This window comes from Bos javanicus, chromosome 6 (assembly GCF_032452875.1).
Source record: "Bos javanicus breed banteng chromosome 6, ARS-OSU_banteng_1.0, whole genome shotgun sequence".
NCBI lineage: Eukaryota > Metazoa > Chordata > Mammalia > Artiodactyla > Bovidae > Bos > Bos javanicus.
In genome coordinates, this window is record NC_083873.1 from 105,102,759 (window position 1) to 105,123,397 (window position 20,639).

At 49.6% G+C, this 20,639-nt stretch overlaps 1 protein-coding gene across 5 annotated transcripts in view; it reads right to left on the reverse strand.

Annotated features, from left to right (window-relative positions):
• Positions 1 to 2,100: 2,100 nt before the first annotated feature.
• ZBTB49 (zinc finger and BTB domain containing 49) overlaps positions 2,101 to 20,639 on the reverse strand; it is a 32,942-nt gene continuing 14,403 nt past the window's right edge. For all 5 annotated transcript variants that reach the window (XM_061420804.1, XM_061420801.1, XM_061420805.1 and 2 more), the window contains 4 exons: positions 15,090 to 15,163; positions 13,264 to 13,346; positions 13,016 to 13,177; positions 2,101 to 9,497 (listed from right to left, as the gene is read on the reverse strand). In XM_061420804.1, coding sequence (XP_061276788.1) covers positions 8,821 to 9,497; positions 13,016 to 13,177; positions 13,264 to 13,346; positions 15,090 to 15,163 — 996 coding nt within the window. In that variant the 3' untranslated portion in view covers positions 2,101 to 8,820. The remainder of the gene's footprint in view (positions 9,498 to 13,015; positions 13,178 to 13,263; positions 13,347 to 15,089; positions 15,164 to 20,639) is intronic.

The following is a 20,639-nucleotide window of genomic DNA, read 5'->3' on the forward strand; positions in this document are numbered from 1 at the left end:
AAATACTAAAAAAAAAAGAAAAGAACTGTAATCTTCACTTGGCACTCTTCCTGTGTGTCTGTTTCCAAATTTCTCCTTTTATAAGGATACCAGTCACATTGGATTAGGGCCCACCTGACACCAGTATGATCTGATTTAAATCGACTGATTATGTCTGAATGACCGTATTTCCAAAGAGGGTCACATATGAGGTCCTGGGGTCAGGACTTCAGCGTAAGAATTTTGGTAGATGTGGCTGTCTTCTTGATGTGTCCTCACATGGCCTTTCATGGATGAGAGCTCTCTGGTGTCTCTTCTCTCATGAGGCCGCTAATCCCATTGGATGAGGGCCCCTCCCCTGTGACCTTATTCAGCCTTAATCAACTCATTAGAGGCCCCATCCCCAGATACAACCACATTAGGCGTCAGGGCTTCATTATATGAACTGGGAAGGGGGACTTTGTGGCTCAGCTGGTAAAGAATCTGCCTGCAAGGCAGGAGACCTGGGTTTGATCCCTGGGTTGGGAAGATCCCCTGGAGAAAGGAAAGGCTACCCACTCTAGTATCCTGGCCTGGAGAATTCCATGGACTGTATAGTCCTTGGGGTTGTTAAGACTTGGACACAACTGAGTGACTTTCACTTTTCACTTTCATGAACATTCAGTTCATAGCACCTATTAACATTATACATTATCTGTTACATTACATATATACATTATTCACTACATGTTATACATTCTATGCTATATGGTATACACTTCTATGTATGTAACATATATACACATATCCCCTGCCTCTATTTTCCCTTTGTCTCAGTCTCCTTGGATATTTTAGAAATTTATTTGTATTTCTATAGTCTTCTTGAAGCAAGGCAAGTCTTAATAACTAATGAGATAATGGAACTACACTGTGTTGATTTGCAGAGCTCAGGTGGCAGGAAATGTGGTGACACGCCCAGCAGTGTCCCCAAGGGCAGGAGTTTGCACAGTGTGCTTCTTGGAGTCCCTGGGGATCTCAGGGAGCCCCCTCAGGGTCAAGGCTGGTGGGGCATAGAAGGATGAGGCGCTGAGCATACAGGGTTCTGGCTCCACCCTGCATGAATCAGTGTTTCGGTTTCTTCCGCTCTGTGGGTTGGGCATCCACCTGCCATGTGATGGATTAAAGATCTCGTGGCCAAGACTGCTTGAAACCCTGAAGCCAAACCAGCTCCAGCAGGTCAGTGGGCAGGAAGCAGCGTCAGTCCTCAAAGCCCATAGTCCCATTTCTCTTTTTCCTACAGTTGAAGGGTCAGGCAGTCTACAGCCAAGGACCCTGATAAAATCACCCAGGAACTGGAGAATCTCAGGGACCAAAGTAAAACGACCCACCTCCTTTGGAAGTAGCACCGGTCTGGCACTGGCCTTGCTGCTGTGGTCTCTGGGAATCACAGGCAGATGAATGGAGTGGGTACCTCAGCACTCTTCTGTCTGCAGCCCCTGGGGGCAAGGGCACAGCTCCCTCTGCTGCGTCACCCAGCACGATTCCCGGCCACCCCTCCATGCCATGAACTCCAACCTGTCCTGTTTCTTGCTGTATGTTATGGGCTGAATTACGATCCCCTCTCCTCCAAATCCATGTTGAAGTTCTAACCTCTAGGACTTCAGAATGTGACTGTATTTGGAGGCAGGGCTTTTAAACAGGAGATTAAGGTAAAATGAGGTCATATGGGCGGGCCTTGATCCAACAGGACTGGTGTCCTTATGGGAAGAGGCAATCAGGAAAAGATAAGCACAGAAGAGTGACCTTGTGAGGACCCAGGGAGAAGATGGCCATCTACAAGCCAAGGGGAGAGGCCTCAGAAGGGACCAACCCCACCAAGCCCTTGATCTCAGCCTCCCAGCCTCTAGAACTGGGAGAAAATCAATTTCTGTTGTTTGAGTGCCCAGTCCGCAGTACCGTGTTTTGGCAGCTCTGGCAAACTAATACACTCTAGGCTTGGAAATCTACCAAATTCAGGCACAAAATAAACAAGAGAAAATTTTGTCTATGTCTGGACCAACCTTTTCTTTCTGAAGTCTGTCAGAAATAATTTTTAAAAAAAAAGGAAAAAAATCACGCCTCTCACAGAGAGGTGAGAATGAATATGGGTTGAAGATTTTATTTAACACGTTAATCAGGGAGAGAGCTGGGCAGATGTCCTAGCTGGTTCAACAGAGAATCCAAAGAACAGACATATTTTCAGGTCAGGAATATTGAAATGAAATGGAGGCAAGACTGGCTTCTTACGTCAGGGGAGAAGCCAGCTGGACCTCTGCCGGACAGGAGAGGGTCTGTCTATAGACAACAATTATTTTGCATTGCTGTTGGCCCCAGACTGAATCACGTTTATACTTTTGCATCATGTATGTTTAAAAGATATTATTCGGAAAATTATTCATTTTGTTTCTCTTTTGCCTCTGAGAACTTCCTCCCTGATGATCAAAAACATACATCTGCCTTGAGTGGGGATGGGGATGGGGGTGGGGTTAGGAATGTCACAGAGGAAGTGAAGAGAAAAAGCTTCAGGTCGTGTTTTGACTCTGGCATGCAGAATGAATTCTGCAGCCAGACAATAGATTCAAAAGCCAGGGTTTTGTGAGAGAGATGGGATTTTCACAATTCCTTTCTCTGTCAGCACATCATGGGCCAGGCCCAGGCGGCTTAGAGGGTTCTCAGGAGATGGTGAGGCCGGCTCTGGGGCTCAGGACACAGGATTCTTCTGTCCTGAAGGCAGAAGGAGGAGGGCAGGCAGTGTCAGCGTCCGATTCACGTGTCCAGGGATCCTGCAGGTGAGCTCAGTGAGGCCACCCCTTAGGAGCCAGGGGAGCCTGGTCCCCACCTCCTGATCACCTCTGGGGTCCCTTCTAAGGACATGGTTCTGTGGGATCAGGTCCCAGACTTACGGTCTTATTTTGGGGGGAGGGAGACACAATTCAGCCCTTAACGACCACTATCTAGTTCTAGAATCTTTTCATCATCCCCGGTGGGAACCCCAGACTCATTGGCAGTCACTTCCCATCCCACCCTCCCCCAGGCCCTGGCAACTGCTCACCTGCTTTCTTTCTCTATGAATTCGCCTATTCTGGGGATTTCATATAAATGTAACCATGCAAGACATATGATCTTCTGTGTCTGGCTTCCTTTACACAGGATCGGGTTTTCACAGGTCACCTGTGAGTCTCAGCTATTTTTAGAGCCCATTTGTACAGAGGAGACTGAGAACCCAGTGAACCGTAACGTCTCCTCTTAAAGCTTGAACCCTGGAGTCAGGGGACATTGTTAGCACTCTGCAAGGTTGAAAAATAAATGAGCAAATGACTCCCCTTTCTAGGACACATCCCTCCAAACTGGGGAAGGAGAATGTTAGGTCACCAACAGGCTCCCACGTGGTGTGGGTTGGGAGGCAGGGGGAGGGACTCAGGTGGGTGCAAGTGGCCCTGGCAGTCTCTGGGGGCAGCCTTAGCGTTTGAGGTTCCCCCAGCTGCAGTCTCAGTTTATTCTGAGGGGCTATACCGCCACCTGGTGGTCAGAAGCAAACCTGACATGAAACAGCCTGGGTGGCCTGTAGATTTCCTTGTAACTGCATGGAAGAGTGAGCTTTTTATGTGGAGCACCTGCCTTCTGCCCAGGACCCTTCACAAACAGCTTCAAACCGCAGTGGGTGTGATATGAGATGGGGACTCAGAGTGCTGGGGTCAACACATTTTTTGACAAGGAATGATGCTTATGACTCATTGGAAAAGATCGTGGTGCTGGGAAAGACTGAAGGCAGGAGAAGGGGACGACGGAGGATGAGATGGTTGGATGGCATCACCAACTTGATGGACATGAGTTTGAGCAAGCTCCGGGAGTTGGTGATGGGACAGGGAAGCCAGGCGTGCTGCAGTCCATGGGGTTGTGAAGAGTCGGACACAACTGAATGACTGAACTGAACTGATGCTTATGACAATTTGTTTTGTGACAAGGCAAAAAGAAGAGTGTATGGTACAAACAGATCTTTAAAATGTCAATGTGTCTAAGTTCTGTTGTATCTGACTGCAGAGGAAACAAATCCAGGTGTAAACAGTGCTCAGCTTCCTCGGGTGTTGAAGGGGCTTAATGAGAAAATGCATGTTAAGTGCAGAGCAAAGGCTGGGGTGTCCAGCAGGTATCAGTTGTGGTCAGGACTAGAGTCACATTTGTCATCATTATCAACATCATTGTCACCTCTGGGTGATGGAAATATTTTTCCTTTTCACTTCTTGTATTTTCTGATGTTTCTGTTTCATTCACTTAGAAAAAAGAAGAAATTAAAGAGAAGAGGGTGGGATGGGCCCCTGCAGAGGTGAGTTTTGTTTCAGGAGCAGGTTGGTCTCTGGAAACCCATCAACCTCCTGGCAGATGAGCCCTGCATTCTGGGCTGGGTCTGATCCTAGTTTTGGGGTCAGTAACTCACCCGGAACCTTGGGACCCAACCTCCTGGCTGGGTGGAACTGGGCAAGTTCCTTGACCTCCCAAGGGGGTCCCTTTCCTCATCTGTAGATGGGGAGGATCGCAGGATCTCCTTGAGGGTGTCATGGAGTTTAAAAGAGTTGATGCTGGTAAAGCGTTTCCATTGTCCCTGGCACAGGACGAACACGAAGCTGCTGTTATTCCTGGGCACATCCTCTCCCAGCTCAGGGCGTCTATCCGATGAGGGATGCAGACTACAGCAGAGCGTCTTCAACTACTGTCCTGACAACACCTGCCTGAGAATCACCTGGGAAACTTGATAAAATGCAGTTCCTAGGCCTTGGCCCTGACCAAGAATCAGATGTGGTCAATTTGATTTTGATAGCAGCAAAATGATAAAGATCTGCATTGTTAACAAGACTTCCCGTTGACCTCACAGAACGCGGAGACCCGTATGGAAACAGGATATGATTCCTAAGGTCCCATCCAGCTCTAAGATGCTGGGGTACTTCTGAAGACCTGCCCAATCTCTTGGCCTCTGCACTCCAACTTTGTAATGAAAGGCTGTTCTTGGCCCTGGAAGGATCTACAGGAGCCTAGTCATGAGCCATCTAGAGTGCTCACAGAGCAACAGAACCGTGGAGACCTCATCCTGTCGTCAGGATACTGAAGTCCAGAGAAGGGAGGGCATTTGTCACACGCCGGTGATGGAGCTGAGAACACAGTCCAGGCCTCCTGACTCTGGGGCCAGTGATGTGCACGTGCACATGTACACACATACACACACACACACACACAGGCACTCATTCGTGCCGTGGATGGCCATGTTATGTGTGTATCACTAAGTCAAGGCCTGGCGCACCGCAACATAATCCCCCACTTGAGGACACACTAGCAGGCTTCCGCACATTTCACCACTCCTGAGTTCTTCCTTATTTAGGTTAAGACTTTGGGGCAGAGTAGTAAGGGGAGAAAGAAAGAGGCAGGAAATATGAATTTTAAAGATTTGGTTTTCATTTTTTCCCTAAACTTTTATTTAGGTCAAACTATTGTCCCAGTCATGCAGATTTATTCAAGGATGGTTACCTTGGCCTCAGTCGCCTCCAACTCTGAGACCCCATGAACTGTAGCTCACCAGGTTCCTCAGTCCATGGGATTCTCCAGGCAAGAATACTGGAGTGGGTTGCCATTCCCTTCGGCAGGGGATCTTCCTGACCCAGGGACTGAACCCGGGTCTCCTGCACTGCAGGTGGATTCTTTACCCGCTGAGCCCCCAGGGAAGCCCTACTTTGGCCTAGGCAAATCTTATTCTTTGGGCCTTGAGGATGGGGCAGGGAGGGGCAGAGGCTGGAGAGCACCATGAAGACAGGAAAAGTCATCCAGGAGAGCACAGGGCCTTGATCACCGAGGAAGGTGGCCAGACGGACCCCGACCTCACCAGGAGCGAGCTGTGTTAGAAACCAGAGGGCGGCTGCTCCCCGCCAGCCAGGCTCCGCGCCCTGTGTGCAGGAGCAGAGGGCAGGGCTCAGCAGGGAAGCTGGACAGAGAAGCTGAAGGGCGGACCAGAACACGTCAGTGCATGGGGTACAGCCTGGGAAGGAGGTGGACAGGAACACGAGGGGTGAGGCGCTGTGAGAAGATGAGCTCACCAACGGGCTGGAGGTTCTGGTGGGCATGAAGGGCTGCTGGGGCTGGCATACTAGGGAGGAGCTAGAAAGAGGTGGTGGGGATGAGAATGGGAACAAGCGAGGAGGCCCAGGGAGATGACCACCCATATGCGACTAGGGCTTCCCCCATGGCTCAGTGGTAAAGAATCCGCCTGCCATATAGGAGACACAGGAGATGGGGGTTCGATCCCTGGGTTGGGAAGATCCCCTGGAGGAGGGCATGGCAACCCACTCCAGTATTCTTGCCTGGAGAATCCCCATGGACAGAGGAGCCTGGCGGGCTGCAGTCCATGGGTTGCAGAGTTGGACATGACTGTGTGTGCTTGCTCGTTTGCACCAGAGGTCAAGTTTCAAGTTCACAGCCAGGCATGCCCCCCGCAAGGAGACCTGAAGCCTCAGTCTTACCAGCTACACGTCCTTGGGCAGGTCGCCAACCTCCCAAACCTCAGGCTCTCCCATCCGCAGTGGGGGGATGATGCGTGCCGCTCCAGCCTTGTGGGACGGCGGTGCCCTTCAGGCTGGGGAGCGCCAGCACCTGACTTCAACCTGCACCTGACTTCAAGGCTGACTTCCTTGAAGTGTTTCCATGGAAATCCTCACCTAACCTGTTTCTCTCTCAGTGGCTGTATTTCCAAGCCAGCACTGATGATGACAGTATTTGGAGGTGTCCTTACGAGCCCTAGTCCTTTGTGCGAGCAGCTCTAGAGGCCAGTGACTTCCACCGTCCACATGCGTAACTACAGTTTCACGCACTTGCTCTCACTCGGAAGCTCCCTAGACAGCACTACAAGGCAACTCACCCTGCAGGGGCCAGCGCGGCTCTGCCAGGCGGCTGAGAAGAAGGATGCGTTCAGAAGCTGTCGACAGCCAGGCCCTGGGCAGGTGTTTTCAAGTGGATGAAGAGATCATTTGAGCCCTGTAAGACTACCGAAAGCTACTCACCTCGCACTACAGAAAAGTGGGAGAAGGCACTGGCAACCCACTCCAGTATTCTTGCCTGGAGAATCCCATGGACAGAGGAGCCTGGCAGGCTACAGTCCATGCAGTTGCAAGAATCGGACATGACTTAGTGACTAACCACCACAGAAAAGTGAACCCACAGAAGTTTCTGGGAGATTGAGGAGCTTGCCCATGACCTGACTGGGATGTGGCAGCCAGGACCCAGGCTCTGATCTGTGGGTTCCTGAAGCCACTGTCCAGGATGACGGAAGAACTGAACCAGGTATTCATCCTCAGGGTGAGCCCTCCTGGACGCTTTTTATTTATTTTTGGCTGCACCGGGTCTTTGTCGCTACACACGGGTGTTCTCTAGTTGAGGTGAGTGGGAGCTACTCTCTGGTTGCGGCGTGCGGGCCTCTCATTGCAGTGGCTTCTGTTGTTGCAGAGCGCAGGCTCTAGGTGCACGGGCTTCAGTAGTTGTGGCCTGAGGGCTCAGTTGCATGTGGGATCCTCCCAGACCAGGGATTAAGTCCATGTCCCCTATGCTGGCAGGTGGATTCTTAACCACAGGACCACCAGGGGAGTCCCTTTAAAAAAAAAAAAAAATCTTTTTCTTTTAAGCTTTCAATTTATTTATTTGGTTCTGACAGGTCTTCGTTACACATGCAGAATCGGGGTGTGTGGCTTTTCTCTGGTGGCGGCAGGCAAGCTCTCTAGTTGTGGGGCACAGGCTCTGTAGTTTGGCTCAGTTGCCCTGAGGCATGTGAGATCTTAGTTTACAGACCAGGTATCCAACCTGTGTCCCCTGCATTGGAAGGTGAATTCTTAACCACTGGACCACCAGGGAAATCCTGATGTTTATTTTTGTTCCACTATGGGAGAAGGCAATGGCACCCCACTCCAGTACTCTTGCCTGGAAAATCCCATGGGCGGAGGAGCCTGGTAGGCTGCAGTCATGGGGTCTCTAAGAGTCAGACACGACTGAGTGACTTCACTTTCACTTTCATGCATTGGAGGAGGAAATGGCAACCCACTCCAGTGTTCTTGCCTGAAGAATCCCAGGGACGGGGAGCCTGGTAGGCTGCCGTCTATGAGGTCTCACAGAGTCGGACACGACTGATGTGACTTAGCAGCAGCAGCATGGTCTTTAGGTTAGGGCTTCCCTGGTGGCTCAGTCAGTAAAGAATCCACCTGCAAAGCAGGAGATCTGGGTTCCATCCCTGGGTCGGGAAGATCCCCTGGAGAAGGCAATGGCAACCCACTCCAATACTCTTGCCTGGTGGCCTACAGTCCATGGGGTCCACAAGGGTCAGACAGGACTTGGCAGCTAAACCACCACCGCCACGCGGTCTTTAGGTTAATAAGAATGTTGGAGGAAACACAATAGTATGCAGAAAGGCAACTTCCATTTATTCAAATTAAATTATTGTATGAGTTCCCTATACAAATAAAACCTTTTTTGTAAATAAAAATACAAAATGCTACAAATTTCAACCATGTAAAAATGCAAAAATAGTATCTGGATTATTATAGATGTGTATTTTCCCTTTACCATGACCAAAATGTGCGGCGTTCCCCGCAGTCCATACCGCCCGGTCCATGAGCCTTGTTCAGTCCCACGTGCCCCTCCGCGAGGGGCCGGGAGGCTTTCTTCCGCACGCTGAGCTCAAGGTGCTGGGGCGCTCAGCCCCTCCAGGTCAGGATCGGGCTCTGGAGCTGGTGAGAAGGCGTCCTGCCCCGAAGCCCGGCCCCGGCGCCCGACGCTGAGTGAGACCCGACAGGGGCGTCATTGGTCTAGCTCGCTTTCGTTCTGCAGCGTCTTCATCGCCAGCCCCCAGAGGGTCATGCTAGAAAAGAACTGGCCCTCCGAGTTCCTGTAGGCGGGGGCAGCGGCGCGGCTGCCCAGGGGGTCGGTGCAGGGGGGGTGGTCCAGGGCCGCCAGGGACGATCGCAGGGCGGCCACGCCGTCGGCCTGCAGCGGCTCAGCGCCGGCTGGGGCGTCCACGTCCGGGTAGCCGTAGGCCTGGTGCTGCGCCGGCGGCACGTGCGGGGGCTTGGCCAGCTTCACCGGCTCCAGGCTGAGCTTCTCTGACTCACTCGGCCCGTGCTGGGGCTGAGCCACCGGCTGGAACTTACAGGGGCTGTCAAACCCCGCCACCGAGTTCTCATCCACCGGGTGCGCGGGGATTTTGACGGTCACGGCGGGCATCAGAGGCACGGACACGTCCTGGGAGAAGGAGTCGGAGCTCTGGGACCGCTCCAGGTCCGGGGCTTCGATGGCCCGCGCGAGCGCCTCCAGGGCGCCCGGTCCCTCGTCACTTGCCCGGCAATGCGTCTTCTTGTGCCTCCGCAGCACGGCCGAGCGTGTGAAGCACTTGTTGCACACGTCGCATGTGTACGGCTTCTCCCCGGTGTGCGTGCGCACGTGCCTGCGGAGGTCGCCCGACCCTCCGAAACACTTCCCTGCAGGGACAGACAGGGCGCTCTTCAGAGGAGGACGTTCGGGAGGATGTCCCCGCCGCCCCCAAGTGCCAAACGACCCCGCTTTCCTGTGAACTCGGCTGCGCCCTGCTGTCACCCACTCATGCCGGTTCCAGACCCTTCCACGCCCCTCCGCTGCAGCCCCCCAACCTGCAGCCTCGGTCTCCACGTGCCATGTCACCTGAGGGCTCCGGAGCCCCATCCCCCTGTCCAGGAGCATCCCCTGGGGGCCTGGGCGCCTGGCCTGCCCGACAGCCCACGCTGGGAAACCACATCAGCGCTATTCTGCTATCCCCAAATCGAACACAGCCAATCGCTACTTGAGAAGCATCTTTTCGAAAGTTACTTATACACTCAATTTTTAACGTAATTTTACGCTCCTTCTCCAGGTACTATTTCCTTTCTCTAGGTATAAGCTAGAGGTAGGTGATCTAAGGCCTACCATGAGGTCAGAAACACCAGAAGAGAAAAACCAATACATAACCTTATAGAAGCCATTTACAAAGGACTGAAACAAACTATGCTTTGTTTGAAAAGACGCTTGCCCCTTGGAAGAAAAGTTATGACCAACCTAGACAGCTTATTAAAAAGCAAAGACATTACTTTGCCAACAAAGGTCCGTCTAATCAAAGCTATGGTTTTTCCAGTAGTCATGTATGGATATGAGAATTGGACTATCAAGAAAGCTGACGCCGAAGAACTGATGCTTTTGAACTGTGATGTTGGAGAAGACTCTTGAGAGTTCCTTGGACTGCAAGGAGATCCAACCAGTCTGTCCTAAAGGTGATCAGTCCTGAGTGTTCACTGGAAGGACTGATGCTGAAACTCCAATACTTTGGCCACCTGATGCAAAGAACTGATTCATTGGAAAAGACCCTGATGCTGGGAAAGATTGAAGGTAGGAGGAGAAGGGGATGACAGAGAATGAGATGGTTGGATGGCATCACCAACTCAATGGACATGAGTCTGAGTGAACTCCGGGAGTTGGTGATGGACAGGGAGGCCTGGCGTGCTGTGGTCCATGGGGCTGCAGAGCCGGACACGACTGAGCAACTGAACTGAACTGAAACAAACTACATGATTTACATGGACACACCTTTCAGAACTTCTCACGTAATCCTATGTCCCTGTATTTGAATTCTCAGCTATCCAGCCCTGGTCAAGCAATGGTGGGCTGTTTGGACTGCTTCCAACTGTTTGCTACTATACCTGAGGGTCAGCTCACATCATCCTTCCCCTTGTTTCCTTAAGATAAATTCTCAGTAGTGGACATTATGTGGCAAAAGGCGTCAAAGGATATAAATTTCATTTCAGCCATAGGAGAGTTCCCTAGAGAGGGGAAATGGGAGGAGGAGGAGTCTTTCCTTTGTACAAGTCAAGACAGGGGCTTGATGCGGGTCCCTAGGAGGTCACAGTGGAGCAGCACCTGCCTCCGGCATGGGGAAAATGGAGACAGCTCGCTTACTGTATGGGCGGCAGACAGAGAGAGAGCAGACGGTCACCTCTTCACCCGCGTGGGCCTGCAGACCCCAGAGCACAGAACGTGAGTATTTCCACAGATCAGACGAGGGTCATGCTTGCAAGGAAGCCAGCCTCAGAACCTAAGAGGACTGCCCAGAGGGGCAATGGGACCCTGACAGAGAAAGCCTCCTCAGGATGAACGGCTACAAAACCGAGGGCTAAAGGATAAAGTTCAGCCAGCAGAAAATGCACCTTTCCATCCTGCAAAGTGCAGCTAAGTGCTGGGGAAGGAGAACAGCGTGTAAGGGGGAGGCTGTCTTACAAAGAAGGTGAAATGCTGGAGGGAGAGGGAGGGGGAGGAGGAGGGAGGGAGGAAGAGGCAGAGAGGGCGGGAGGGGGAGGAGGAGGGAGGGAGGAAGAGGCAGAGAGGGCCCGGCTTTCAAGTCAGCAAAGCTCAGACTGTGAAGCCACCATGAAGTGGAAACTGTCTTTTGAATCCAAGAAAACGAAAACATACACCCACACATACACTTGCATGTGAATGTTCCTAGCAGACGTGCTAAGTGAAACGAAGTCAGTTACAGAAGGCCACACATCACAGGATGCGATTTCTATGAACTGTCTGCAACAGGCAAACCTAGGGACAGAGAGCAGGCCAAGGGTTGCCGAGGGAGCGGGTATGGAGTGACTGCCCATGGGCACGGGGTTTCTTTTCTGGGGTGATGGAAATGTTCTAAGACCGTGGCGAGGGCAGCACAGCACTAATGCACCCCAACTGCTGACATGTTCACTCCAAATGGGTAGGTCCCATAGACAGGACTCAACTCAGGAAAGCTGTTACTACAGATCCGAACCGGTCACACAGAATCACTCTCGCTCCCTTCTTCTCCCTGCTTTCCCCGAAAGCTGACCTCATCTGGGTCAGAAGCCTCAGGCAGTGAGCAGCGGGGAGGGGTGGAGATGAAGGACGGGGGGGAGACAGAGGCCCGTTGCGCTGCCTCTCCTACAGGGTCATAGCGGGCAAAAGCAGGTCCTGGCTGGAAGGAAGAGAACAGTGAATCTGAGGTCAAGTTCACAGTCGTAATAATAATAACCGACATCCTACACTAGGGATTTGAGACTGCAACTGTGATTGAAAGTGATGCAATTTTATCCTCTAAGAGGGAGCAGACAAGTCACGGAGCTGCTGATACTGGTGTCCAGGGGATCTGACCCAGCTTAAGCGGGAGACATGAAGGAAGCTGCCTCCGGCCACGTCCCACATATCCTGCCCTATTTTAGGGACCAACCACAACGAGAACAGAGCCGCTCCGAGGATGCCCCAATTCCAGGCTCCCCACGGCCTGACTCTGAGCATTTTTCCTCTTTGTTCTAACCAGGTAATCGTAAAAATGGTTACTCACTCATTCAGTCCACATTGCCAGTGGCACACATGTACACGTGTGTGCGCGCGCGCGCGCACAAACACACACACACACACACACACACGCCCTCCCCTAGTTCTTTAGAAGCTCCAACACTCTGTGATCATGGGTACTTAACTCGAAGCCCCAGTTCCCTGGCCTGTGAAGTGATGTGCCTGGAAACTGAGCCTCCCGATGACGTCACTGATGCACTAAATGCCGCAGAGGTGACCTTTGCTTTGTGACACGTGACACGATCTCAAGAAGCACCCCTCCCGAGCCCACTGTGTGCCCCCAATGCCCCACAGGCCACTGTGCCCTGGCCCTGCAGCTGTACCGCACGCTCTCCCCCACTTTTCCCACTGCCAATGCCCCGTGGCACCTGGGACTCTGTTATCAGTCACCTTTGTATCTAGGGCAGTTGCCGAGACTTTGGGTAAATGCCACATGGACACAGATGAATCAAAGACCAAGGTGATCAAGAAATAGCAATCACTTCCATGCTACCCACAAGGAGAGGGGTGACTTATCTGAGCCCCTGCTAATGACCGAGGACGGTGTGTGGGCACAGAGCCCGGCATCCTTCCCACGGGGAAGAGCAGGTGAGCACGGGGTCTGAGGTGGGCGGAAACTTACCACAGGCAGAGCAGCTGTAAGGCCGCTCGCCCGTGTGCCGGATTCTGTGCTTTACCAACTTCCTCTGCATGTTAAAAGACTTCCCGCACTCATCGCAGGTGAAGACTTTGTCAGCCGTGTGCGTCTTTTTGTGCTCCTTCAAATTACTGAAGTTACTGAACCCTAGAGGAGACCACACACTGGAGTTAGGCTGAGGGACGGAGAACATTTTAGTCGGAAATCTTCTGAAGGGAGATGCTCGGCCGTACCTCGACCACAGATGTCACACAAGTGTGGCTTTTCTCCTGAGTGGATGATAATGTGACGCTGGACATCTCCCGAGGCTGCAAACCTGCAAATGCAATTTGGAAAGTCAATTAAGAGCCTGCCTGCGTCACTGCAGACCTTTCTAACTCCAAGTCGCCCAGGGAGGAGACGAGCTGCTCCCTCGGAATGTGACCAGGAGTGGCCTGATTTCGTTTGAGATGCTCATTAGAAAAGAACATCTTTTTTTCCTCTTCTTTTTAAAGGAAGAATAGAGAATGATCCTAATGTTTCATTTCTAAAACAGTTTTTCCCTACCTACTTGCGTTAACCTTTCTTCCTCAGAGGTGATCGCTAGGTGGGCTGGGGGGGTGGAGGGGCAATCCCAGCCCAACCCAAGCCCCAGTGTGGAGCTCAGTCCCTCTCTGTCCTGCCTCACTTGATCGCAGGACCACAGGTTGCATCTGGGAAGATGTATCTGGGAAGACTATAAACACACGCTTTACTTCTAAATGGGAGTTCAGAAGGCTCACACTGAAAACACCCTGAGAAACAAGACTTTCAAGGACCCGCCCCCAGCGAAACAGCAGAGGGCCTGTGCTACAAGGCACCCAAGACAGGCAGGACCCGGGACCTGGGCGCTAAACCTGGCCTTTAGTGTCTGGGCAGCTGCAGAGACACTATCAGGCCAGGAAGCCTTTACTTCTCTGTTTTCTACCATCTGCAGAGACAACTGCTTTTTCTGGAACTGAATCAAGGGTGCTGCCCTATCCCAGTAGAAGACTGTGACTATAACTGCCCCATATCATCCCACCCCCACCCCCGACTCCTGAATACGAGCCTATCAGGGGCAGAAAATGTCCGTGTTCCCATCATAGCACTTTGCATATGCTGCTAAGTCACTTCAGTCGTGTCCGACTCTGTGCGACCCCATAGACAGCAGCCCATGAGGCTGCCCCGTCCCTGGGATTCTCCAGGCAAGAACACTGGAGTGGGTGCCATTTCCTTCTCCAGTGCATGAAAGGGAAAAGTGAAAGTGAAGTCGCTCAGTCATGTCCGACTCTTAGCGACCCCATGGATTGCAGCCTACCAGGCTCGTTCATCCATGGGATTTTCCAGGCAAGAGTGCTGGAGTGGGGTGCCATTGCCTTCTCCAACTTAGCATATAGTAGGTGCCTAATAAATGCTAAATGGCTGAATGGTTAAATGGATGAAGAAAACACTAGTGACTGGTAGAGGCCTGGCTGTTGCCTCCTGTTGCTTCCTAGAACAACCAACCACCAGATGACGGAGGGAGTGGAATCCCGACAAACGCCCCCCAAGGGGCAGGGGGTACAGGCTGCAGGCCGGTATGCCCACAGGAGGGGGCACTTCCACCTCCAGGGGCAGACTGTGGTCTCCCAAGTGCTTGGCCTCCCTGGCCTGAGGCTCGCCCGTCCTTCCTATGGCTGCACTCTCAGCCTTCTCACGGGTCTGCGAGCAGGGCTGGTGTGTCCCCAGCCCCCCTCTCTGGATTCCAGGAATTGAGGCTGCCGAGTCTCATTTCCCTACCAGATGGTCACCTCCGTGGGACCAGTCATCTTTTAATAGACATTTCTGGAATGTATGGACATTTTAGCATAATTCTGTTTCCCGTAAAATCCCATTTCCTACGACTTCGTCCTAGATTCCTTTTGATTAACATGTCCATCTCTTGCCACTGTTCTCATGTGTGTCACATGAAAGGCCAGCAGGTTTGGCTCTGCTGTGTTCCTGGGTGACAGCGGCCCCCTCGAGGCTCGGAGATGCCGAGACGGTTCCTCTCGGGCGGCTGACCGAGCCCTGCACTGACCTCTTCCCGCAGATCTCGCAGATGTATGGCTTCTCCCCAGAATGCCGACGTAAGTGAGTCTGCAAGTTACCCGCCTGCGGAAAAGGAAAAGAAAAAATATGCCAATAATGGAAAAAAACCTTTTTTAAGGGCACATACATTCCAAAGGGATACTGACAGATTTAGCCAGGTTCCAGTCCAACTTCCCAGTGAAGATCCCAGATGCACGACTCAGAAGCAGCCACGTGCAAGGAGATGGAGGCCCAGCCTGGTTCTGATTTGGGAGCGGCCCCTGCCTGGCAATGAACTGAACAGGGGGTGACTGATTTCAGCTCGGCTCCATGCCAGCCCCTGGCCCATCCCTCATCAGGGGTACAGGCCACCATGTCCCTGTAAAATGGGCCCAACATTCTGTGGGGGCTGCTTTTAGGGTTGCTAAGCTTGTATTTTGAACAGCTGTTGATGTATTATATTTCTTGTTGTTTTTTTTTAACCTCGACCACCTACAATGCAAACATCATTTGAAAAAAGGTAGTACTTGTACTTGGTCATTTCAGTATTCATTGTTTTTTCTTGAAAAACATGCTTTTGTTCATAAGGAAGGTAAGACATTTCCAAAAAGTATTTCCTCTGGTGGTACAGTTGCTCTTACTGACAGGTTGGTCATTTTTACTTCTGTGCAAAAAAAGCGAATCAGGAGATGCAGGGTGGTCCTTCAGCTGCAGGCCTTCTGTTTCTAATCTCTGAAACAGCAGGGCTTTACGAAGAGTAAGTGATTTAAATGGAGATCACAAAATAGATTTCCATGTGCTAATCAACAGGAAATCAACACTAAATTGCCTAAAGTACAGTGAAATTAAACCTGCAAAGGCCTGACATTACAAAAGCTACTGGCAAAAGTTTCAAATTGGGACTGGAAAACACAATCTTCCATCGCCGTACTGTACGTTAACAGTCTCAATCTGTCACTTCCCGACTTAATTTTTTATAGTGTTCTGCTATGAAAAACACTGAGGAGGACGAAGATATCCAGGGTAATAATGTGCAGGCCTTACGTACAAAATAAGCCAAAAATAGAATGAGCAATAATCTCCAACTCATAAATTTGGCTTCCAATTTTTTTTTTTTGGACAGGTAAGAAGTGGATTTATTTAGAGAGAAACACACAGACATTGTGGGCCACCTCAGAAGGCACGAGTGGCTGGCTTAAACTGTATTTTAGATGAAATTCAAAGACAGTTCATGGTTATAGGACTGAAAGTATAAAGAAAACTGTGGATTTTATGTTATGTGACAGAAGATTCTTTAGGTCTATCAGATTCTGAAACCACTGAGTTAGATACTATATTTCAAAATATGATAAATATGGCTTAAGGGAAAAAAGCTGGTTTATTTTAGGTAACCAAAGAGAAAGTATTTGGCAAAACAATGGGAAATAACTAGCTTTTAACTGAATGACTATTAATAACAATAAAACAGCAAATGTCAACAGCAACAGACATTTGGTCTACTCACACATAACAAATTACCCTTAGAAACTGGTATATTGTCTCCGTTTTCTAGGTGTACAATTGAGATTCAGATAAATAAATCAGTTGCTCTGGTTACACAGTAGGCCAGAAATTAACGTTGGTTGATCTGAGCTTAAACTCTTGTCTTCCATGAGGGCCTGCAAGCTTCTGTGAATAAGCTAGCTTGGGCTGAATTCTCAGTATGCCAGGGACTGTGCTATCCAGGAAACGGCTCACTGGATTTAAGATAACACACATTTTAAATCAGTCACTTCCAACTTTCAGAAAAGTTGGTCATTTAAATAACAATTTGTATGGCACCATCTGCTCAATAGTTTAATTAGATCCTTGGTTTCAAGTTCTTATATAAACCATGTATTATGGTTGAAATACATTCGGATTCAATTCTTAGCAATGGTGCATCTTTCCTTTTTAAATACAGCTTAACAATTACTTGTTTTCAAAGTAAATAAAACTGAATAGTCTTCTACTTAACATTACAGTGGTGGTGGTTGAGTAGCTAAGTTGTGTCTGACTCTTGGGACCCTATGGACTGTAGCCTACCAGGCTCATCTGTCCATGGAATTCTCCAGACAAGAATACTGGAGTGGGTTGCCATTTCCTTCTCCAGGGATCGTCCCAACCCAGGAATCGAACCCAGGTCTCCCGGGTTACAAGCAGATTCTTTACCGACTGAGTTACAAGGGAAGCTTAAATATTACAGTAAACAATAGTAAAACAAACTTTAAGATGTTTTCTTAGCTATTTAATACTGAAAGTGTATAATGAAAATAATTATCGTTCCCCCTGATAAAGAAGCATATATTAGTCTGATAAATGGCATAAAAGTAGATTAAATAATGGAAAGATTCAGGCAAAAAAAATTCAATCATGCATTCAGATAATGTATACCAAATTACATAGCAAATTGGGGCCCTGATTATTTGCCCTTTAGTCAAAAATCTTTATTTTTAGTAAATTTTGCTATGCTCTGCGTACTTGCATGCTAAGTCACTTCAGTCATGTCCGACTCTTTGTGATCCTATGAACTGTAGCCTGCCAGGCTCCTCTCTCCATGGGATTCTCCAGGCAAGAATACTGGAGTGGGTTGCCATGCCCTCCTTCAGGAATTTCTTCCTGACTCAGGAATTGAACACTAGGCTCTTGCATTGCAGGTGGATTCTCTACCACTGAGCCACCAGGTTACTAATTATATGCTAAGTACACAGACAACATCTTAGAAATTATCTATATACTGCTGGATCCATGAAAACTCCAGCAAGTGGTAAATACCAGTAGGTCTCCTTTGTTAACAGTTTACTATGAGTGGAACACTTGGCTCACCAGTTACAAACTGACTTTCAGAGAGTCCTCATAATGTCCTCATAAAGTGTAATTCACCAGCTCCAGGAGGTAAAGAGAGGCCCTGGGAGGGGAGCAGCCATGGCCCCTACAGCTGGGACGGAACACTCCCCAATTCGACTTTGTCTGTGGACTCAGCTGTTGGGCTGAAAAATATTAGCAAAAAAGGAATTCTACCCTTTCTAAGTGGACACCACTTTAGTTTAGGATGGAGTTGTCAGAACTCAAAAACTCTGCTGCAGAAAAGAAGTTAACACCTGGTTTGTTGAATAATTTAAAAAACAAACTCCTTCCAATAGGCACCTGAACCTCAGCATTTAATCATGATCAAACACATGTTCTTAGGCAGAGTACTCTTCTAGTGGTGGGTGACTGTTTCTGTACAGAATAGGGAACTGTGAAACTTTAGAGACAAAAGAGAACTCAGATCTTAAAAGTCATCTTGAGAAGTTTTAAGACTATAAAACAGGAAAAAAAAAAATCTGGAGATTAACATAAGGCTATCACCTAAGGAACAATGATTACTCCATTGATAAAAGGACATTTAACATCAAAAGTGTGGGAAATACCACCTCAGAGTTGAAGAATAATTTAGGTTCACTGAAGTATTATTTCTGGCACATTCACCACAGATGGGATGCAGCTTTGCGACCTCTGGCATGGGGCCGCATCAGCACCCTGGAACATGTGTAAGCAGCCTCCTAGGGATGCAGTGCCCTGTCAATCACACCCTGGACAAAGGAGACGCAGGGAGGGTACTGAACCTCTCAGAACCCGTCCTTCTGCAGCAGCTATTCAGGGTCTCTATTCTGCTTCACTGGAGAGGCGAGGCAACTCCACTCCTCTCCCCCAAGACAGCTGAACACACCGGGTTTCCCTTTGCCTGTTTTTCTTGTGACAGGTATTCCCGACCTGCCATGGTCTTAGATTTCTCCTCTGTTTGCACTGAACAGCCGGGTTCTCCTGCACACGGGAGACACGTGGCTCCAAATGGGGCCTCGTGCATACTGTCAGCTCCTGCATGACTCTCACTTGCTGTCATCCGGGCAAGGGCCGAGTCCGAAATTGCATTAATACACGCAGAGCCGGCTGTCACAATCTAGGCTTATTACAGCTTTCCCAAAGCTGAGGTAAACTGTTTGCTGACTCATTATTAAGGTTGTGGCTAATTTAATTTTTTTTAAAGACTAACCAACCCTATTAAATACTACAATGAATAAAAAGTTAATTCTTATTGGTAGGTCTGCTTTCTGATTTCTGAATCTTCCAGAACGGAGGGTATTTCCAGTCCACTGTAACCACATGTATTCCAGTTCATTTCAGAAATGAAGGACAGGTTACTAAAGTGTAAACACCGCCATTGCTCCCTCCGCCTGGAACGCCAGAGCCTCAGGCCCATCAAGGCCTCCCATCTTCAGGGCCCTGCCCCAGGGACACATCCCATGACCTCACCCACCCAAACATCACAACTTTCAGGTAGGAACGACCACTCCCCTCTTCACCCAAACTGTTCCCTGTAAAACAGCCATGGAAGTTCCACCGTTTCATTGTGCTTTACCACTTTATGCACCTGTTTCTTCCTCTAAACACAAAGCTCCTTGAAGCCTTATTCATCTTTGTGCCCCAGCGCAGGCAGAGCTCCTCAGACATTGTAGGTTTTTAATAAATATTTGTTGAAAGAGTCCTTATTCACAAAAACTTCATCATTAGGAGGTAAAACAGCGATATACATCTAAAAACCATAAATATATGGTTATGTTCATTAAAAAAAAACCTTGATGTTTATAAAAGTCTGATAAAAACACAGACACCGATATAGAAGAGGATTTCTGTAGCGTCTATCAGACACGGCTGCCCTTGGTGGGACTCGAGAGGAACGTGTAGGACAGGTCTGAAGCAGAGGACAGGGTGCTATCAAAACCACTGTACTCAAACGCGCCAACACTGAAGCCCCAGCCCCAACCAGCAGCATCAGAATCTCTGAGGGTGAGCCCCGGCATTAACTCCAAGAGAGAAGGCTGAAGGCAGACTCAATGCCTCAATGTCTGGTTTCACTTTATTTGGCTAACAGTGAAAACCCATGGGATTCCAAGCAAGAAAAGGATAGAACCTAAACTGTTACCACAGTGTAAATGTATAAAGGACTTTCACGTCCATTTTTTTTTCATTTAATCTTCCTAATATTCCCATGCGGTGGTATCATCTCTATTCTAAGAATTAGAAAAATGAGACCCAGAGAAGTTGTGATTGCTAACTATTAATGGCCATTAAGCCACTTTTTACGGCTTCCCATTACAGCAAAGCTGCAAAGATCAAAGTGGTGGGGCGTGGAGTGGGGGGGAGTGTGCCTTCGGAAGACTGGTCTGTAAGAGCAGAGAGGACAGAGAAATGAGAGGCAATGGCCACAGGAGAGGGACTACTGATGTGTCCTGAGGACTCACCACAGGCCAGGCGTGATGCTGAACATCTTTAGTTGCTCAGTTGTGTCTGACTCTTTGCGACCTCAGTCGTGTCTGACTCTTTGTGATCCCATGGACTGTAGCCCACCAGGCTTCTCTGTCCATGGGATTTCCCAGGAAAGAATACTGGAGTGGGTTGCCCTGTCCTTCTCCAGGGGATCTTTTCAACCCAGGGATCAGACACTCCTCTGCCTGCATTTGCAGGCAGATTCTATACCACGGAGCCACCTGGGAAGCTG